A 20,540-nucleotide genomic window follows, 5' to 3' on the forward strand; every position below is an offset into this window, starting at 1 on the left:
CTGGGAATCCCAAATCTGGCGGGCAGCTGTTAGGCCCCTGGTGAAGTCACGGCTGCTATGACAGTCCCCATTTAGCATGGGGGGGTGGGACATGGCAGCCGCCAATATGAGTAGCTTTATTCTTTCCTCAAACATCAGCTGATGCAATCAAGCTTTCTGGCCAAACACATTGCTCTCTTTCATTAGCCAGAGACAAAAAAACGATTATAACCCTCTCCGTTGTTTGGGTCAGTCACCTGCCAGGCTAGCTTAGTGTCTTTCTGTTTCCGATCCAGCGAAACTCCTGCTACAATTGGGCCTGTGTTCCCCAACTCGATCTCCTTAGGAAAAGGAGGCTTTCGGTGTGAATTAATCATGTAAACCCTCCTTACTGGAGGGGACCTTCCCCTGCTCTTCCGCTCCTGCGAAAACCTAGGAAAAGATGCCCCGGCCCTCAAGCGTTGCCGGTTATAATAAACATACTTGCCTGTCCATCACACAACTCCCTGGCAGAGTCAGCACTTGCTCAAAGGGCGGAGAAAAGAGTGAAAAAGGAAGAAAGAAAAACAAGTGAGGTGAGGGACAAAAGAGAAAAAGAAAGGAAATATGACTAGATTTTAATTCAGACTGCCATTTCCTGTTCTTCATATTTCACCCTCCTTGCAAACTATCATTGTCACTTCATTCATGCACGGTTGCTTCATAATTTGCCTTTTGTTCTTCAAACTTCTCACCGCTCCCTTTTTCCAAGATCTTGGCAACTCCATTCAAGCTCAACTTTTATAGAGCCTTCCTTTTCTTCTTGGCCCATTCGTTCTTCCTTCCTTCATATATTTGTTTTGCAAGTCTATCCTCAGACCTTCTCTCTAGATCAGGGCTCGCCAACCTTTTGGATCTCAGGGACCACCAAACTCATAGTTTGAAATCCCGCGGACCAGGGAAGCTGGGAAAATCCCCCCAAAAAGTCTGCAGGAAAATTCCCCACCCCGTTTTCTTACCGATCGGTCATTCTTTATTTGGGATTGCAGGATATCGTCTCCAGCTCCGTTCTCAGGGGGAGAAACACACACACACACACACACACACACAGAGAGAGACTTTTGGCTTCATGCAAGGAAAACAGCAGAAGCAGCAGAAGTCTTTCTTTCTCTCCCCCAAACTGCACCAGAATGGTGTAGCCTCTTGGAGTAGGATGCCTTGCAGAGTCCCAAAGACTCATTTCTGGAGTTTGGGGAAAAGAAAGAAAGACTTTTGCTGCTTTCCTTGCTTGCAGCCAAAAGCAGAAGAAGAAAGAAGTGGAAAGAAGCAGCCCAGTGGCCAGGTGAGGTGCGTGGGACAAGTGGGGCAAGTTCCCCCCCTCCGCCCTTTCCACCGTCCCCTCACTACTTCGTGTTGTTCACGATGCAAGGGACGCAAGCCTTATGTTCCCATGGGCCATGTGGGCAGCACAGCCTTGTGTTCCCGCATAGCCTGGATTAATTCCTTTGGGAGTGACATTTCTGTGCGGACCACCCAAATTTTCTCATGGACCACCAGTAGTCCCCGGCCCACTGGTTGGCGACCACTTCTCTAGATGGCCTCTATCTACTTCATTTGTATTCGTAGTTTTAAAAAATAAAACTGTGTGTAATCGGCTAATACCTCTCAGTGCTTCTTCGTTTGGGGACGGTGCTGAAAATTAAAAATGGGAAGTTCATTCAGTGCCATTTTTCCCCCCAACATGTTGACTTTGTTAAAGAAGTTCCTTGTCTCCGTTCATTTGAGTAGTTTTTGTTTTGTTTTAAGTTCTGTTGTCTTTAATTTTCCTTAGGTGCAAAGGGGCATCTCATTATGGCTTCACCAAGGAGAGGAAGAGGTGCCCCCCAGCGGGATCTCCAGATTTGAATGCTGCTTTAACAGGGTCGGCTTGTGAATCCGATTTCTCTGCTGCTGCCACAATTGCCTTAATGACAGATGAACCAGGGCTAATTAATCCTGCTTTCAATGCCAACTTTGAGGACATCCCACCAAGAACCAACTCCACCAATCTTTATATAAGCCAGCAACCTAGAAGTAAGAGCCCCGGCAGGGGAGCATCTTGGATGCAGTACAGTGGTGGGATTCGGACATTTTTACTACCAGTTCTGTGGGCGTGACTTGGTGGGCGTGGTGTGGCTTTGTGAGTGTGGCTTTGTGGGCATGACAGGGGAAGGATACTGCAAAATCTCCATTCCCTCCCCAGTCCTGGGGGAAGCTTACTGCAAAATCCCCATTCCCTCCCCACCCCACTAACCTGCTTTCCAGCTCCGTTCTCCTGTGCAGGGCAACCAAAGAAGACCCAGCCGATCAGTTGGGACATGAAAGGCAGAGAATAGATGGGGGCGGGGTCAGTCAGAGGTAGGATTTGCCGGTTCTCCGAATTACTCAAAATTTCCACTACCGGTTCTCCAGAACGGGTCAAAACCTGCTAAATAGCACTTCTGATGCACTAGACCTGTTTCTAAATGGCCACATTTTTTGTTAAATTTTGTAAGCCAGGAAACATTCTGTGCTGCTTATGTGCAACTCAGTACACTATAAATGTGCAAAACGCAGCTTTTCGAAAAGCAAAAATAAAAAATCAGGAGAAGGAAGTAGTTATGCCATGAAGATCAAATATTGGGGATCAATTACTTATGTCCATGTACGAAAATTACTTCTGATTTAATTATCAGTTGAGAATGTTTAAGTTTGTAAATACATTATACAGTACTATTTTATATATGAAGCAAGATCCAGGAAATGTTGTATTGGACTAGTAGGCTGTTAGTACTGTATTGCTAAAACTGGATTTGTGTGTGTGTGTGTGTGTGTGTGTGTGTGTGTGTGTGTGTGTGGTGGGATTCAAAATTTTTTACTACCGGTTCTGTAGGCGTGGCTTGGTGGGCATGGCAGGGGAAGGATACTGCAAAATCTCCATTCCCTCCCCATCCCACTAACCTGCTTTCCAGCTCCGTTCTCCTGTGCAGGGCAACCACCCAATCAGCTGGGACTCGGGAAGCAGAGAAGAGATGAGGGCGGGGCCAGTCAGAGGAGGCATTTACCAGTTCTCTGAACTGCTCAAAATGTCCACTTCCGGTTCTCCAGAACCGGTCAGAACCTGCTGAATACCCACCTCTGCTTCAGATACTTGGCAATTGACCCCTATTTATGACAGTCACACTGTACTGGGATCACGTGATCCCCTTCTGGGAATTTCTGACAAGCAAAGTCAATGGGACAGCAAGATTCCCTTGACCAACCATATTACTAACTTAACTATGGCAGTGATTCACTTAACAACGGTGCCAAGAAAGGTTATAAAATGGGGCAAAATTCACTTTAGGGATATCTCGCTTAACAACAGAAACTTTGGGCTCAATCATCATCATAAGTTGAGGACTTACCTGTATGCCAAATGGACTCGAACATTAAAAGTACTTTTGAAACTTTGAAAGAATAGGACTTCTATAACCTTTCAGACGAAGGCTCAGTGGCTAAGACGCTGAGCTTGTCAATCAGAAAGGTCGGCAGTTTGGTGGTTCGAATCCCTAGCACCGCATCACGGAGTGAGCTCCCGTTCCTTGTCCCAGCTTCTGCCGACCTAGCAGTTCGAAAGCATGTAAAAATGCAAGTAGAAAAATAGGGACAGCTTTGGGGGGGAAGGGAACAGCGTTCCATGCGTCTTCGGTGTTTAGTCATGCCAGCCACATGACCATGGAGACGTCTTTGGACAGCGCTGGCTCTTCGGCTTTGTAATGGAGAGAAGCACTGTCCCCTAGAGCCAGAAATGACTAGCACATGGGGAACCTTTAGCCTTTCAGACATTACAAAGAAATTTGCATTTAATTATTTGGTGCCCTCTTCACTGTTTGCTCTATATGCTTTCCATCTGACATCTAACAATATAGAATATGTTTTTAATTTATTTAAGCCTAATCACATACTGCTACATCATTCTTTCCAGCTTTATGCACCATCTAAAGTTGGTTTACATTTATGAAGCAATATGAAGCAGTGGTTTAAGAAGTCAGACAGGGTAAACGCAGTTTTAAATTCACCCTCTTCCGTGGGAATTCACTGAGTGATTTTTGGGTTGGTTACTCTCTTAGCCCTAATCATTTTTTTCCAAGGCTGTTTGAAAATAAAATGAAGGAAAACTCCTATGAACTTTTGAAGACATGGTGGGATTTAAATAAAACAATGAAAGAAAACGATAAATCACTTGGCAGCTTCTCCTTTTGATAATTGTCCCCATGGGTCTTAAAATCATGTACTAAGAGGTTACACCCTCTTCCAAGTTGATTTGTTGGATATACAAAAGACTGGACAAACTGAAAGTTCATTCCAAATGCCACTAACAGTTGAAGTTCACATTTTTATTTGAATGTTGTTATTTCTCCAAGCTAAGAATTGCCTTGCAAAACTAATCTAACTTTCTTGAGATTCAAAGTTCACTTTGAAATGCAGACTAAGCAGAATTCTTGAATATCCACAATATTCATGTATATTATTTAAAGAATGTTGTTGAAATTTGTGGAGTTGTTGTGAAGGATAAGGGGCTGTTCTAGCGCACTTGGAGGAAGTATTGTAGTTTTCTGCCAAAGGATCTTTTCTTAATTTAATATATTTTAAATACACATTTGGTAACTGACTGTAGCATATGTTCCCATCATTTTATCTTTGATGATGGTCCAAATAACATTCTGCTATGTCATTGCAAGACATTACTTTTGGAAATTTCCATGAAATTTATTTACTCATTTATTCATTCATCCATTCAGTTTCCTCCATGCACTTTTACACAGCATTGTCCTTCGTTTTTATGACTATGAGAGAGATACAATATCCTATAAGACAGATGTGGCTTGGTAATACCCACTAAACAAGTGTGAACAAGTGTGGCAGGGGTAAAATTCAAAAATTTTCCCTACTGGCTCTGTGGGCGTGGCTTGGTGGGCGTGGCTTGGTGGGACTCAATCTCTAAAAGGAAGAAGGTGAGCAGGCGTGGGCGGGGCCAACCAATGCAAATCGTCCGTGCCACCTCTTTGAACCGATTCAAATTGTCCCTACCACCTCTTCCGAGGTGCTGCAAGATGGTTGAATTTCACCCTTGAAGTGTGGACTTGAATTTATTTGTTGTCCACGTCTAATACTCAAGTGTTGGAATTCATTGTTGGAATGTATTTTTATGCAACAATTACAGTAGTATTTAGCCAGTAGATGGCAGTATTTACATGTTTGGATTGATGGTATATATGCTTTATGTTCTTTTGTTCTAAACAGAGTTTCCTGTTTCCTGTTACAGTAAAATAGTTGAGCAGTAAAGCACATGGTGACTGTACTGTTTGATCTATGTGCTGCTTTATATAAACAGAATTTCTAACACCAAGCTACTATGTTACGCTGACTTTCCACCAGCTAACATATACTAAGGCTCTTGTGCAATGATGGAATAAGGTTTAAGGTTTCCTTGCTTCTAGGTTATCTTCATTTAGCAGACTTTGGAATAAGTAAGATTTTCCGGAATTCAGCCCAATTCTCTGTCTTCTTCCTCTTCAGCCGCAACTTCACAATTTGAGCGTTCTACCGTACGAAGCAGGTCTTTTAAAAAGATAAACAGAGCTCTCAATGCCCTTCGAAGGACAAAAAGTGGCAGCACTGTGGCTAACCATGATGAACGGGAACGAGAAAACATTGAAAATCTGATTGCTTCAGAGGCAGGTAATCATTTTCCCTCTAACTTATATTTAGATTATACTGTGGGATTTTTAAAAAAATAAAATAATAAAGTCTGCCATGAATCAAACTTAATGGCTGAATACATATTGGATCCAGCTAGATAATTTTCTGCACGGAGGTACAGAAGTTGTTGCTATTCCATTCCACTATTTGTTTGTTTCACTTCCCATGCTAGCTTAGAAACCTAGAACATCTAGCTAGGCTACTTCAACAGAGGGATAGTATCACATGACATGATAGTGCCACGTCATACTGTACTGGTGAGACTACACTGGGAATGCTGCACTCAGTTCCGGTCACCACAATACAAAAATAATGCCGAGACCCTGGAAAGAGTGCAGAGAAGAGCAACAAAGATGATTAGGGGCCTGGAGGCTAATTCGTGCAATGAATGATTGAGGGAACTAGGTACGTCTAGTCTAATGAAAAGGAAGACTAGGGATGATATCAGAGCAATATTCCAGTACTTTGAGGGGCTATCACGTAGATCGGGAGTCCAAACTTAACAGCTTTAAGACTTGTAGACTTCAACTCCTGAAATTCCTCCTCCAGTCATGTTAGCTCAGGAATTCTGGGAGTTGGAGTCCACAAGTCTTAAACTTGCCAAGTGTGAAGACCCTTGGTCTGTGGTAAAGGGCTTTCCATGTTTGTCTGTCTGTCTATCGATCTGTCTGTCTGTCTGTCTGTCTGTCTATCTATCTATCTATCATCTATCTATTTATCTATCTCTATCTCAAAATCATCTCTCTCATTTATCTATCTAACTCTCTATATCTATCTGTATATCTATCTGTATATCTATCTATCTATCTATCTATCTATCTATCTATCTATCTATCTATATATATATATATATATATATATATTTATATCTATATATCTATATCTTTATCATCTATATCTAATCTATCCATCCATCCATCCATCCATCCATCCATCCATCCATCCATCCATCTATCTCTATCTCTCTGATATTTATCTAAAGAATCTGAAAGAATTTAAAGCAGCGGTCTTCCAACTTGACAGCTTTAAGACTTGTGGACTTCATCTCCCAGAATTCTTCCTCCAGTCATGTTAGCTCAGGAATTCTGGGAGTTGAAGTCTACAAGTATTAAACTTGCCAAGTTTGAAGACTCTTGATAGAGAACAAGGAGTCAACTTATTCTCCACAGCACCTGAGGGCAGGACAAGACGCAGTGGGTGAAAGATTATTAAAGGGAGATCCAACCTACAATTAAGAAGAAATTTCCTGAGAGTGAGTACCATTAATCAGTGGAACAGCTTTCCTCTGAAAGTTGTTGGTGCTGCATCATTGGAAGCTTTTTAAGAAGAGACTGGAGAACCATTTGTCTGAAATGGTATAGGGTCTCCTGCGTGGGTGGGGTGGAATTGGAGGATCTCCAGGTTCCTTTCAACTCTATTATTCTGTTCTGTTATTCTGTTATTCTTTCTATGATTCTGTTATTCTTTCTATGTATCCATCCCATCAAGCCCAAAGAAAGTTTGGAATGGTATAGGACCATCACGGTAAATCTATAGTACGCATGCCACAAGTGGCACGCAGAGCCATTTGTGCTGGCACACAAGCCGCAGGCAAACTTACCTCACTGAGCATGCGCACGCCTCACAGCTGATTTTTTTTTTTTTTTGATTGGTTGGTTTGAGACCTTGTTCGGCCTCCCAGAGGCTTGGAAAAAGCCTCTGCAAGGCTTTTCAGGCCGAATTATAGGCCCATTTTGTCACTTCCTGTAATTCCGGAAGTGACAACACAGGCCTATAATTTGGCCTGAGAAGCCTTGCAGAGGCTTTTTCCAAGCCTCTGGGAGGCCGAAAAATCAGCTGAGAGGTGCAGTGCAGGTAAGGGGGTGGTGTGTGTGAGGGAATTGCACACGCATATGCCGGGGGTGTGTGGGCGCACATTGCATTCTGGGTGCTAGCATGTGAGTGCGGTTGTGCTAGCGCACTTGCAATTTTTGGCACAGGAGCCCAAAAAGGTTAGCCACCACTGGTATAGGATCTCCTGCCCTGAGCAGGGGAGGCTAGTTGGATTAAAAGACCTCCAAAGTCCCTTTCAACCCTATTATTCTATGTTCGGTGTTCCATCTTTTCTGATCATCTAAAATCAATTTGGGTTTTCCACCTTATTATGGCCTTTCTTTCAGAATTAAATGCTTTCAAAATTACATGTTCCTTGCTTAGTTTTAATTTCTTTAAAGCAATGTTGTGATTAACGGGAATTTGACAGAAAAAGATAAAACAACTCACTGAAAAAAAATTCAGAAACAATTTTCCTCCATGCATTGAGCATTTAGTGAATTTATGCACACATTTACTCCTTAATTGCATGTATGCAAAGCAGGATGTGTGGTCTTGATTTACTAACCAAGGCCTATGAGAGCTTGGTGCTGCATTCATGGACAAACTTGCACATGTGCTGAGAAATTGGGCAAACAAGTTATTCCAAGGAAAACCAGACCTTTCTTCACATCCACACATTTTGAATGCTCAGCTCCTCAAATGAAGGATACATGTGGTCCATTTGCTTTGAAGATTCATTGGCAGATCAAAACCATTATAGCTGTTGCTGTTTGCACAAACTACGGTTTTACAGAGATAACTCCTGTTGAGCTAGACTTTAAAAAGAATAAAAAGGGTCTTAAATAGGGTCCAGATATCTTTTGGCTGTCAGCTGTTATCATCTACTTTCTGGAGTCATCTGCACCCATTATGATCCGTATTCATTTAATCTTGTCAAGGTTCAGTAGTAGGCTGTTTCTAAAATTATACTTCCTACTTCATGTTTTCACTGAGGTCAGCTGCAGTTCAAATGTTTAACTGCCAGTATTATTTTAACTTTCCTTTTGGTAGCTATCAGACTCGTTCCAATTTATGTGTAGACATACATCATCAGACACTATACATGTATGCAAAGTGTAGAAATCCAGGTTTATCCTTTTTATTGAGGTCTGTATAGAGAGACGAAACCACCAAGGAACAAAATTTCTAAGCCATGTCCAACATAAGTAGTCCTCATATCAGACCAGCTACACCAGTAGTCGGATTCAAAAAATTTTACTACCAGTTCTGTGAGCGTGGAGTGGCATGGCTTGGTGGGCGTGGTAGGGGAAGGATACTGCAAAATCCCCATTCCCTCCCCATCCCACTAACCTGCTTTCCAACTCTGTTCTCCTGTGCAGGGCAACCAAATGAGACCCAGCCAATTAACTGGGACTCGGGAGGCAGAGAATAGATGGGGCAGAGTGAGTCAGAGGTAGGATTTGCCGGTTCTCCAAACTACTCAAAATTTCCACTACCGGTTCTCCAGAACTGGTCAGAACCTTCTGAATACCACCTCTGAGCTACACTAAAGATTATCGTTTATTTATCAAGGTAGCCCTGTTCAGTTATTTTAAATAAATTGGAAGCCATCTGTTCATATTGAGTGCAGTTGGAAATGAGCAAAGTAGACCTAACACTTCAGAGTCATTTTGCATCCATTGCATAGCAAGATAATGTTCTTTGTTACCAACAGTTGCTCTTTACATAGTAGTAGAACAAAGTAAGGAGTAGTACCAAGAAAGTGTTACTAGCACTCTTTTAACCCACTGTCTTTGATTGCAAGTAGACTGTTGCTGGGTTTAAGAAAAGTTCATTTGAAGTGAGAGAAATTTCCGATAACTTCATGGACATATCCATGTAGATTTTGGCAGCAGCTTCCACTGTCATCTTCTCAGAAGTCATCTTCAGCTTCTCATTATCGAAACTTTAGATTCAATTAATCCTGTTCTCTCACACAAGAACTAAAAAGGTCCAACTCTACATACCTTTTTCAAGATGAAAACTCAGTAGATACCTCCTTAGCCCTTCCTGATTTCATGATGAGTAAATATAATTACATTTATTTCGCAAAATTCCATATTGAGACTTTGGCCTGGCTTCATTCTCTTCTGCGATATCATATGAAACTCCATGTATTCCTGATTAATTAGGAAAGGCTGGTCTATTGATAGGGGCCATTTTTTGTAACTACTGTAATGTAAACTGTAAACAGTGGTTTATTAATATTCCCCAGCAATTTCCTTCACCCCAAACCCAGAAGCCAATTAAGTTCAGCCAAAAATAGACCAAGGCTAGTCCAGAGGGCAATGGCCAATGAGTCCACAAGGCACTTGAAAGTTTCCCAAACAAATATATGGACATTCTCAGTCATCCAGGTCATGACTGTCCCAAAGTTGCTTTTTCAGGAGGCAACTGGACTTTATGGGGTTTTTTTCTTTGAAAACATTTTGCTTCTCATCCAAGAAGCTTCTTCAGCTCTGACTGGATAGTGGAAATTGAAGGATTTATAGTCCTTGCAGACAGCTGGTGACCCTGAGGACACAGATAAGCAAGCTTCCAACTGGCCTTAACAACCCTCTAAAAGGATGCAAATGACCAGCTGTCTGCAAGGACGATAAATCCTTCCATTCCCCACATCCAACAGAGCTGAAGAAGCTTCGTGGATCAGAAGTGAAATGTCTTCAAAGGGAAAAAAAAAAACCAAGAAAGTCCAGTTGCCTCCTGAAAAAGCAAGTTTGGGTTTCCCAAACAAGATCAACCCACCAGACAAAACACAGGAAATAAATATGTTGTGTCCAGCCTCTGTCTGCTGTTCTAAAGAGCCAGCTTCTGGCACAGGCCATCAAGAAGGACGAGGCTTCCTCCTTTTGAGCAATCTGGCTGACGTGTTCTGCTCCTGCCTTTTCTCTGCCCTACGTGTTCTTGGATCAGTTGCAGAAGGCAGTTCCTCTTCCTCATCCCTGACTGGCTGCAGCTGCGTGCTTTCCCCACCTGAAGCCTCAGGGCTATCCTGCCTCAGCAGTGCTTCAGCCAAAATCACTCTCCGGGGGTTGCTTGGAGCCATTGACCAACTCCCCTCCAGACATGCCTGAAAATGGTTCACCCACTTCCAAACGGACACCTGGAGAGATATCTGGGGAAGCATCCATGAGAGTTATCACACCTATTTATTTCTATTTTAGCGCACGGCATACAATGTCAGGGAAATTTACACATGCCAGACACAATGCAGTCCTGGCAGCCTAAATTGCTAGTTCGTTCTGTTTGGCACTTACACAACTATCCTTGTTTCCAAAACCAAGAGAATTTTGGAAGGAAAATTATGTAAAGGGATTTAAGACTCTTGTCTGTCCGACAACAGAGTCATTTTCCAAAAGCTGAATGGAATGAGGGCTAAATCAGAGAGAAGAGAGTAACAGACAAATCGAATCTGAAAAATGAGCCAGATTACGTTGGTGGGTGTGAAGAAAATAGTTCAGATAAAATTACCTCAGTACATTTCTTTGCCCAGTAGAAGTCCCCTGCAACATCCTTCTTGATCACACAGCCAGAGTGGAGTACGTGCAGCCTATTTGTGCTTCTTGGTGCACGCACACCAAGAATGCACACAGATACAACGTGAAGGAAGACCCAGAACAGATGTACACAATATTGCTCACATTATCCCAAGTAGACCATCTCACACACAAATACTTAGAGACAATACCCAGGTGAACATCCTGATTCATCTCTGAGAAGGAAAGTACCAGAGGTGGTGGTCAACAGGTTCTGACCAGTTCTGGAGAACCGGTAGTGGAAATATTGAGTAGTTGAGGAGAACTGGCAAATGACTGGCTCCGCCCCCATCTATTCTCTGCCTCCTGAGTCCCAGCTGATTGGCTGGGTCTTCTTTTGTTGACTTGCACAGGAGACCGGAGCTGGAAAGCAGGTTAGTGGGGTTGGTAAGGAATTGAGATTTTATGGTATCCTTCCCTTGCCATGCCCACCAAGCCATGCCACACTCAGCAAGCCATGCCTACAGAACCGGTAGTAAAAAAATTTGAATCCCACCACTGGAAAGTACCCATATATTTCTAGAGATTCATTACATTGCTTTATGATCTAGAACAGGGGTGTCAAACTCAAGTCCCCATGGGGTGCTTAAATCTCGGCCACGGGACCACTCTGGAAGCAGTGAAGGACTAACCTGCAGTGCCTCTGCCAGAAAAAAAATGGAGCTTGGGAGGGCTGCATGTGGCCTCCTCTGGGCTCCGTTTTCAACCACGATGGCCTACAACCCTCTGGCAGCAAAATGGATTCCCCGGGCTCCATTTTCATTGGCAAAGGGCTGCAGGAGGGTGTTGTGGCCAAAACCAGAGCCTGGGTGGCAGTGGTGAGATTCAAAAAGAAATTTCTACCGGTTCTGTGGGCATGGCTTGGTGAGTGTGGCAGGGGAAGGATACTGTAAAATCCCCATTTCCTCCCCACCCCACTAACCTGCTTTCCAGCTCTGTTCTCTTATGCAGGGCAACCAAAGAAAACCCAGCCAATCAGCTGGGACTTGGGAGGTGGAGAATAGATGGGGGCGGGGCCAGTCACAGGTGGTATTTTCTGGTTCTCCGAACTACTCAAAATGTCCACTACCGGTTCTCCAGAACTGGTCAGAACCTGCTGGATACCACCTCTGCCGGATGGGCCACGCGTGGCCTTCCTGGGCTTCATTTTGGCTAGCAGAGGCTGCAGGAGGCCATTGCAGCCGAAATGGAGCCTCGATGAGTGACATTGAGCTGACGATGCCCACCTCAGCCACACCCGAGGTCAAACACAATCTTGATGTGGCCCTCAATGAGATCGAGTTTGACACCCCTTATTTCGAAAGAAATGCCTACAGCTCCTATGGCCCCTGTTGGTGAAGGGTTTGGGGAGGAATTCCAGAAGCCATGCTCTATGAAGGCTTTTCCTGCCTTGTTATGGACTGTAACCCACCATGAATTCTTTCAGATAATAATTTGGTGGTGAATATTTCAAACCAACAAGTCAGTGATAAATTTCCCCAGTGGAGCTAGTCTAAATCTACTTGGATGGACAGACTGAGCTGAGAAGTTGTCCCAGTGAAAACAAGAATGAGTTGAGAATGACCCCTGCAGTAATTCTTCGTCACCATTTTCTTTTCCTTCTATAAATGGTCTTCTACAATCACCGAGGCATCCCATTTATTTCATTGGAATGATAACAATTTCTTTTTAAAAACAAATAGGTGGTAAGAATACGTGAATGAGGAGTGTGAACCAAAAAGGATAATGAAAAACAAGAATCAACATTCGAACAAACCTGATGGTTTGTTTCAGGGACTCATCAAACTACAGGTTCCTAGACAAGGCCTGGCAGTTTTAAATTCTGAATAGTGTTTGCAATATTGCAAAACTCTGCAAACAGGCAAGGCAGATGAGTTGGTGATAAGAACATAAATACCCAGATAAGTTAACTTAGGGAAGAAATCTGGTAAGGTTTCTGTTGAGCAATATTAGTCATTGACTAAGCTTGTTTTTACGTAGCAAAGGAACAGGGAAAAAAGAAGGAATATAATTAGTGGAGCTATTTTATTTTTAATTAAAACTATAAATAAATGTTTAGCCTATCATAGTTCTCCAAGATAAATGATAGATAGATAGATAGATAGAAAGAAAGAAAGAAAGAAAGAAAGAAAGAAAGAAAGAAAGAAAGAAAGAAAGAAAGAAAGAAAGAAAGAAAGAAAGAAAGAAAGAAAGAAAGAAAGAAAAAAATCTCTGGAATTAATCAAATTAAACAAAATGAAAACATACGTTTAATACTCTTGCTTACTCAAGTGAAAGAACAGTCACTTTCAAGCAATTCCTGCAAACTGGTTTTTTGGTTTTTTGGTGGTGGGGTGGAGTGCGGAAACAAGGACATCAGAGGAATATATCAAAAATGGAAATAGCAAAATTCCACCCTCATCCCAGTGGAATCTGCTTCACCTAAGAAATTGGAAATAGCAATAGGACTTAGACTTATATACCACTTCCCAGTGCTTTTACAGCCCTCTCTAAGAGGTTTATGGAGTCAGCCTCTTGCCCCCAACAATCTGGCTCCTCATTTTACCCACATCAGAAGGACGGAAGGCTGAGTCAACCTTGTGCCAGTCAGGATCAAATTCCTGGCAGTGGGCAGAGTCAGCCTGCAATACCACATTCTAACCACTGTACACTGTGTTCCATGCCAGCAAAGATAGCAGTTGTTAATACGGGTAGTCCTCAACTTACAAGAATTCATTTAGTGACTATTCAAAGTTACAACAACACTGCAAAAGGTGAGTTATGATCATTGTTCACACTTACAACTGTTGCAGCATCCTCTTGGTCACACGATCAAAATTCAGAAGCTCGGTAAACCGACTCATACTTACAATGGTTGCAGACGAGTCATGGGATCACCTTTTACGACCTTCGGAAAAGCAAACTCAATAGGCAGATTAATTTAAGAACTCCTTAAGTTACTAACTTAATAAAGGCAGTGATTTACTTAACAACTGTGGCAAGAAAGGTAGTTAAATGAAGCAAAATTCACTTAACAACTGTCTTGCTTAGCAACAGAAATTTTTGGCTCCATCGTGGTCATAAGTCAAGGGCTAGCTATTCTGTCCTTTGATTCAATTGTTGAATATAAAGACAGATAGATAACTCTACAAATTCTTCCATACAAAATTTCTTTTATTGGATTATATTAGGTATCCTCAAGGTAACTCACTGTTATGTCAAGATGCATCTAATGTCCAATTCTTTGTATAGTTGAAATCATAGTGTAAAATGATAGTAATCTTTCCATCCTGTATTTCATCCCACAGTAGTGGAGCCAAAGGAGAGAGGCTAGCACGAAGCTAGGGTCCGAGCAAGAGTGAAGAAACCTCCCCCAACCCACCAAGGGTCAATTCAGTGACCAATCGGGGTTACAGATGTGGCCACATGACATGAACTACATTTCCCAGGATACCTTAACTACATTTACCATGATGCATTCCCTTAAAGGAACAGCTCCCAATTCCTAACTAACTATACCAATTCCCATTAACTATAACTGGCTGGACAGCACACTAGCCGTACATATCAGACGATAAAGTTGATGCTGAATGTACATGATAACTTTGAGCTTTAGCAAAAAGCCACTGATTCCTTTTAATAAGTACCAGATCTCTCTTAACAACTGTGGAAGTGCGTCACATTTTGTGTTCTTGCGTTACAAAAAAAAAAAAAGAACAAACGCCACTCATTTCAAAACCCCAACCCTTTTCTGCCTTTTGTTTCAGCCTCTCCAAGGTTATATCATCTCATTCCAGATGGTGAAATTACCAGCCTTAAGATCAACCGCAGGAATCCCCACGAAGCTCTTGCCATTCGAGTCGTGGGGGGCAGCGAAACGCCTTTGATTCACATCATCGTTCAACACATCTATCGAGACGGCATCATTTTCAAAGATGGGAGGCTACTTCCGGGAGATATGATCTTGAAGGTAAACGTTCACATAATGTTTTGACCGAGGCTTCCAAGACTGAAATTAAGCACACGCTTAGTTAAAACAACTCTTGTTTTATTTCAAGGCTGGGAATTATGTTCATTCCCAGCCTGTAATGAGTCCCAAACAGTCCCTCCAGATAAGCACCCACCCTTCTCTCCTTTGAATTGCTGCCAACAACAAAATGAACTACAAATAACCAACTGAAGTACAAAGTCCACACAGTGTTTCAAGGATTAATCCAAATAGAACGAATGACTTTGCTTCCTGCAAAGGTTTCTTTACCTGTGATAACCCAGGGTGTGGCACAAAGGCAACACCATCACATAAGTAAGAAAAGTCCCTTTAATACCTCCAACTTTGCCCCCAATGTCTAGCTACCTTTGGCTGGAGAAAAAACTCTCCCAAGAGCAGTCTTTAAGTGGAGGAAATTCAGTCCAAAAACAAAGTACATAAAAATTGTAAATAAAAATCCACACATCCACGCTGCAGCAATTAACTGGACAGGGCAGGATAAGCAATTGCAGACTTGAAAGGCCAACAAGACACACACAGTTGGGAAGATGCCAGGAACCCAGATAAGCCTCGACGATACCAGATAATTCACGATTTGCTTCCAACAAGTTGCTGTGTGCAAACTCCCTTTTTAAACACAGTGTCCCCAGCTGCAGCTAATGAAGGGAATCAGGGCCCTTTCCTCCCCCATAAGCCACACAACTCACATTCTCTGTTCCTCCCTGCGTGTCCTAGGATGAAGAGGGGGTGGGTCTGGATCTTCTTCTGAATTCCCTTTGCCTTGCTCTACCTCTCCCCTGCTCTGCCCAGCCAGACTGTGCCCTTCCCCAGTTTCTTCCACAGCCAATGGAGCCACACTCCCTCTCCTTGCCAGCTGCTCAGCCTCCCACTCCAAATCAGATTCTGACAGGGGCATGACATTACCTTTGCACCTCCTTTATACCTTAGGGCAGGGGCAATCCCCTCCAAGCCTTACTCCCGGGTCGCCCCTTTTGTCTTAGCTTTTCTTGCCTTCTAGCAGCTCTGCACACACGCGCACTGGGAATAGGCTCCCCTTGATCCTCTGCCTCACTGCTGCCAGACTGTGGAGGCTCCAGAGTCAGCACCCCACTCCCAGATGGTCCTGGCTCCTCCTCAGCATCGGATGCATGACCGTTGTCCAAGTGGCCCACATGGAGTTACGACCTTTAGCAGCATCCCCATGTTCACACGATCAAAATGTAGATGCCTGGCAAATGACTCGTACTTATGACCGTCACTGTATCCCAAAGTCATAGGATCAATGGGGAAACCAGATTCACCTAACAACCAGGTTATTTAACTTACCCGCTGCAATGATTCATTTAACTACCGCAGCAAGGAAGGTGGGGCAAAACTCACTTAACAAATGTCTCACTTAATAACAGAAATTGGGCTCAATTGTAGTAATAAGTCGAGGACAGAAGAATAAACCCACTTTCCAGCACTGAAACATGAACGCATTTCTTTAGGATTAGGGGGTTTAGAAACACTCCAACTATCTCTGCCTCCCACATTATTGCTGAAATTTCTTTACATCTTTTTTTTCCCTTTAATTGCAGAGTAAAATAACTTTAGTTGCTGGGGAAAAGTTATGTTTGACAGAAAACTTCTCAGAGAGTTAATTGCTATACCATGAAACTATCGCTAGATCTTTCATTTATTTATTTTCTTAATAGCGTTGGGAGCACTAGCAAAGGTGGGGGCAAATATTCTAGCAAAACATATGAAAACAGCTTAAACAAATCTTGGGTATGAAATGTTTTGGTTGGGAGCCATTTCAACGGTACATGACTTCCCGAACATTTAAACCCAAGACCATCTGCAAGGTAACACCCAGCCACTCAAGTAACAGCTCAACGAGATGTCCTGCCTGGAAACCATAAGAAGCACTCAAGAGTGATTTTCATTTAAATTTAGAAGGCTGGTAAGCAGTTCCCATTTTAATCCAAATAACATCGAGTTGAGCGATAACATATGGATAGATATAGATCAGTGATGGCGAACCTTTTCATCATTGCATGCCAAAAGTGTGTGCGTGTGCACCAGGGGTGGGATGCTACCAGTTCTGCCCGGTTCTATAGTGCCGGTAGCTCTGAAGAGCAGCAGACACAGAACCGGTTCTGTGTTTGCTGCTGTTTGGCCCACCTGCCCGCCAGGGCTCTTACCTGTCCTTTATTTCCTGCTTTTTCAACCTCAGCTGCTTTGCGCGGCACAACTGAGGTTGAAAAGCAGGGAAGAAGAGGCTTTCCAAATGTTGCGCACCTGTGCGCTGTGCTTTTCAGCTCTCTGGGTGGCACAGTCTAAGGTTCTGTTACATGCGTCACGTGCAAAACGTAGTCACCGAACCGGTAGTAACACCAGTTGAATCCCACCCCTGGTGCGCATGCACGCACGCCCACCTGCACCCATAATGCAATGTGTGCGCGACACCCCGTGCCCCCCTGCACACACATGCACGTATCCCTTTGTGCCCCACCCACACTCATGCACAGCAGATACTTGACAATCAGGGGTGGGATTCAAAATTTTTAACAACCAGTTCTGTGGACGTGGCTTAGGTGGTGGGCGTGGCTTTGTAGTCATGTGACTGCCTGGGCCTGGCCAACTCAATATCACTCACATCGAGGCACACATCTCCTCACCTGGTATCTCATGACTGTGGGGATGCTGCAACAATCATAAGTGTGAAAAAGGGTCATCAGTCACTTTTGTCAGTGCCATTGTAACTTTGAATGGTCACTCCACACAAGCAAAGTACCAGCAAAGGAGTGGGGGAAAACTCCAGAGAATTTCCAGAGACAGGAAGTCTAGTCCTGCCAAGAATGTCATAAGGGTTAACGGAGAGGCAGTTTCTGTAAGCAACACCAGAATGTTTCCTTCCTGCCTTCCTTACAGGATTAGGCCAGCAATTTTTTCTAATAGCTGGTTCTCCGAACTGCTTAGAATGTTAACAACCCTTTCTAGCGAATAGGTGCAAACTGGTAGAATCCCACCCCTGCTGACAATCAGCTGACTGGCAGGGGGCATACATACATGCTCAATGGATCTGTTCCCGGCGACAACTCACATGCCGGCAGAAATGGCTCTGTGTGCCACTTCTGGCACACATGCTATAGGTTTGCCATCATGCGTATAGATTCTAGAGAAGAAATGGAACAGAAAACAACGTTCCTGCAGACCGGCAGTAAACACAGAATATGATAAGCGAGGAACTGCTGGACTAGTCTAAGGAAAATGAAAATTGTATAAAGATTTGATTTTCTTACAGAGTTGTCAAAATGTGGAATATCTTACCCGATTCACTTATCTCAGCCACTAACTTCCCCAGTTTTAATTTTAACTTAACCTCTGTGTACCTTACCACATCTTTATGAGATGTCTCTAAGGAAGCATGCATAATTGCACTAACCTGCCTATCGTCTCTGTCACATTTTAATACTTTACCTAATCTTTAAAAATACTAATATTTTTCTCCTCTTGAATTTGTCATTCTCGTTTGATGAGTAAACAAATAACATAAAATAAAAAAACAGCCTTTCTAATCAGAAAGACAGGAAAAACGTTGTGAGGGAGGGGTGTTTAAGAGAGGATGCATTGTGATGGAAACTATCACTGCCACAAGAAATCATCACACAACATGGTTGTGTGTAGTTCAGCCTCAGTTAGATAGAGTGGTGGTATTTGACCGGTTTGGCCCGGTTTGAGGGAAGCGGTAGTAAGGAATGCTACCATTCGGCCGAACCGGTAGTAAAAAAAAACAGCTACTGGTTCAGCTGAACTAGTATTTCTTTCTTTTTTTCCTCCTGATGATCAGCTGTTTTGACGGTTAGCTGTGCCGCCATCCCCCTCGCTGTCTTACTGCTTCGCCCAGGAGGCTCCCATGAGGCCCAGGAGGCAAAAAGGGGCGTGAGAGGGTCTGTGCGCCCCTCCCTGCATGCCGTATTTTGCCTCTTGGGCCTCAGGGAAGGCGTTGGAGCGCAGGGGGTATGCTGCAAAAAAAAGAAGCCATGCCCACCCGGTCACATGGCCATGCCCACCTAGTCACTCCCACAGAACCGGTAGTAAAACTATTTGCATCCCAGCCCTGGTTAGTGATGACTGACCTCCAGTTCTGTCTTCTAGGTCAACGGCATAGATATCAGAAACGTGCCTCACGGCTATGCCTTGTTCGTCCTGAGGCAACCTTGTCAAGTTCTCCGTCTGACTGTGCTCAGAGAGCAAAGGTACCAGTGTGTGAATGCTGGACTTATTCCTGAGGTTCCTTGCCACAGGGATGAGAATTTGCACATTATTCTGAACAAAAGCAACCCAGAGCAACAGCTGGGCATCAAGTTGATCCGTAAGGCCAACCAAGATGGAGTTTTTGTGTTCAACCTGCTGGAAGGAGGCCTTGCAGCCCGTGAGGGGGAACTTCGAGAGAACGATAAGGTTTTAGCCATTAACGGGCACGACTTACAGCACGCAAGTCCGGAATGCGCAGCCCAATTAATACAGGTAGGTTGAAACAGCTTCCTCAGAACAGCTCTGAGAAATGGGGCGAATGCTTGTTTGAGATGAAGAATGCAAACCACCTGTGTCTGCAGAGAAAAAAAGAAAGGGGGGGGGGAATCCTTGTTTTTATTGTTGCCACAACTTTATATTTATGCATTCAGATGGCATTTTCTTAAATCGGTTTAAAATCAATCTGGTACGAGCACAGCCGTTTTCTGAACGTGTCTGAAAATTGGAAATTCGCTTATGCAGCCAGTTAACTGGGGAAGGGGGGACTTTTCCATGTGTCCCAATATGCAGGCTAGCAAGAAGCAGGTTCACTTCAGCATTTCCAGGCAAACCAGGAGACAGACCCCAGATATCTTGCAGGAAACTGGCTGGGATTGCCACGGTAGCCACCTGCCCTTCCTTGCTGACAAGGTGAGCCATGCACTACTCCTCCTCCTTATGGTTCATATCATGAAAGATATTTTATTTGATTTATTTATTTGATTTATTGCTTACAAGATAATAAGAATAAGTATAAACATGAGTAAGAATATAGGAAATAGAATAGAATAGAATAGAATAGAATAGAATAGAATAGAATAGAATAGAATAGAATAGAATTCTTGATTGGTCAAGTGTGATTGGATATACAAGGAATTTGTCTTGGTGCAAATGCTCTCAGTGTCCATAAAAGAAAAGATACATTCGTCTAGAGTCAAGGATCATCAGGTACAACACTTAATAATAGTCATAGGCACGTGTGGGATTCTACCAGTTTGCACCTATTCGCTAGAACTGGTTGTTAACATTCTAAGTAGTTCGGAGAACCAGTTGTTAGAAGAAATTACTGGCCTAATCCTGTAAGGAAGACAGGAAGGAAACATTCTGGTGTTGCTTACAGAAACTGCCTCTCCGTTAACCCTTATTACATTCTTGGCAGGACTAGACTTCCTGTCTCAGGA

The 20,540-nt window shown here is 43.3% G+C and overlaps 1 protein-coding gene and 1 long non-coding RNA gene across 11 annotated transcripts in view; one reads left to right on the forward strand and one right to left on the reverse strand.

Moving 5' to 3' along the window:
• LOC148125484 (uncharacterized) overlaps positions 1-3,413 on the reverse strand; it is a 91,001-nt gene extending 87,588 nt beyond the window's left edge. Inside the window, exon 1 of the long non-coding RNA XR_015744169.1 lies at positions 3,384-3,413. This is a non-coding gene — a long non-coding RNA (uncharacterized LOC148125484). The remainder of the gene's footprint in view (positions 1-3,383) is intronic.
• The window catches only part of LNX1 (ligand of numb-protein X 1), a 154,062-nt gene that overhangs the window by 107,789 nt on the left and 25,733 nt on the right, over positions 1-20,540 (forward strand). For 4 of the 10 annotated variants that reach the window (XM_087936616.1, XM_087936622.1, XM_087936617.1 and 1 more), the window contains 5 exons: positions 1,790-2,073; positions 5,539-5,700; positions 14,858-15,060; positions 19,222-19,593; positions 19,891-20,010. In XM_087936616.1, the coding sequence (XP_087792742.1) occupies positions 1,790-2,073; positions 5,539-5,700; positions 14,858-15,060; positions 19,222-19,593; positions 19,891-20,010 (1,141 nt within the window). The remainder of the gene's footprint in view (positions 1-1,789; positions 2,074-5,538; positions 5,701-14,857; positions 15,061-19,221; positions 19,594-19,890; positions 20,011-20,540) is intronic. The other 6 variants (XM_026699880.2, XM_087936620.1, XM_087936623.1 and 3 more) reach the window with 3 other exon arrangements.

The sequence above is a fragment of the Pseudonaja textilis genome, chromosome 6 (genome assembly GCF_049901715.1).
Source record: "Pseudonaja textilis isolate UNSWEBS1 chromosome 6, rPseTex1.2, whole genome shotgun sequence".
NCBI lineage: Eukaryota > Metazoa > Chordata > Lepidosauria > Squamata > Elapidae > Pseudonaja > Pseudonaja textilis.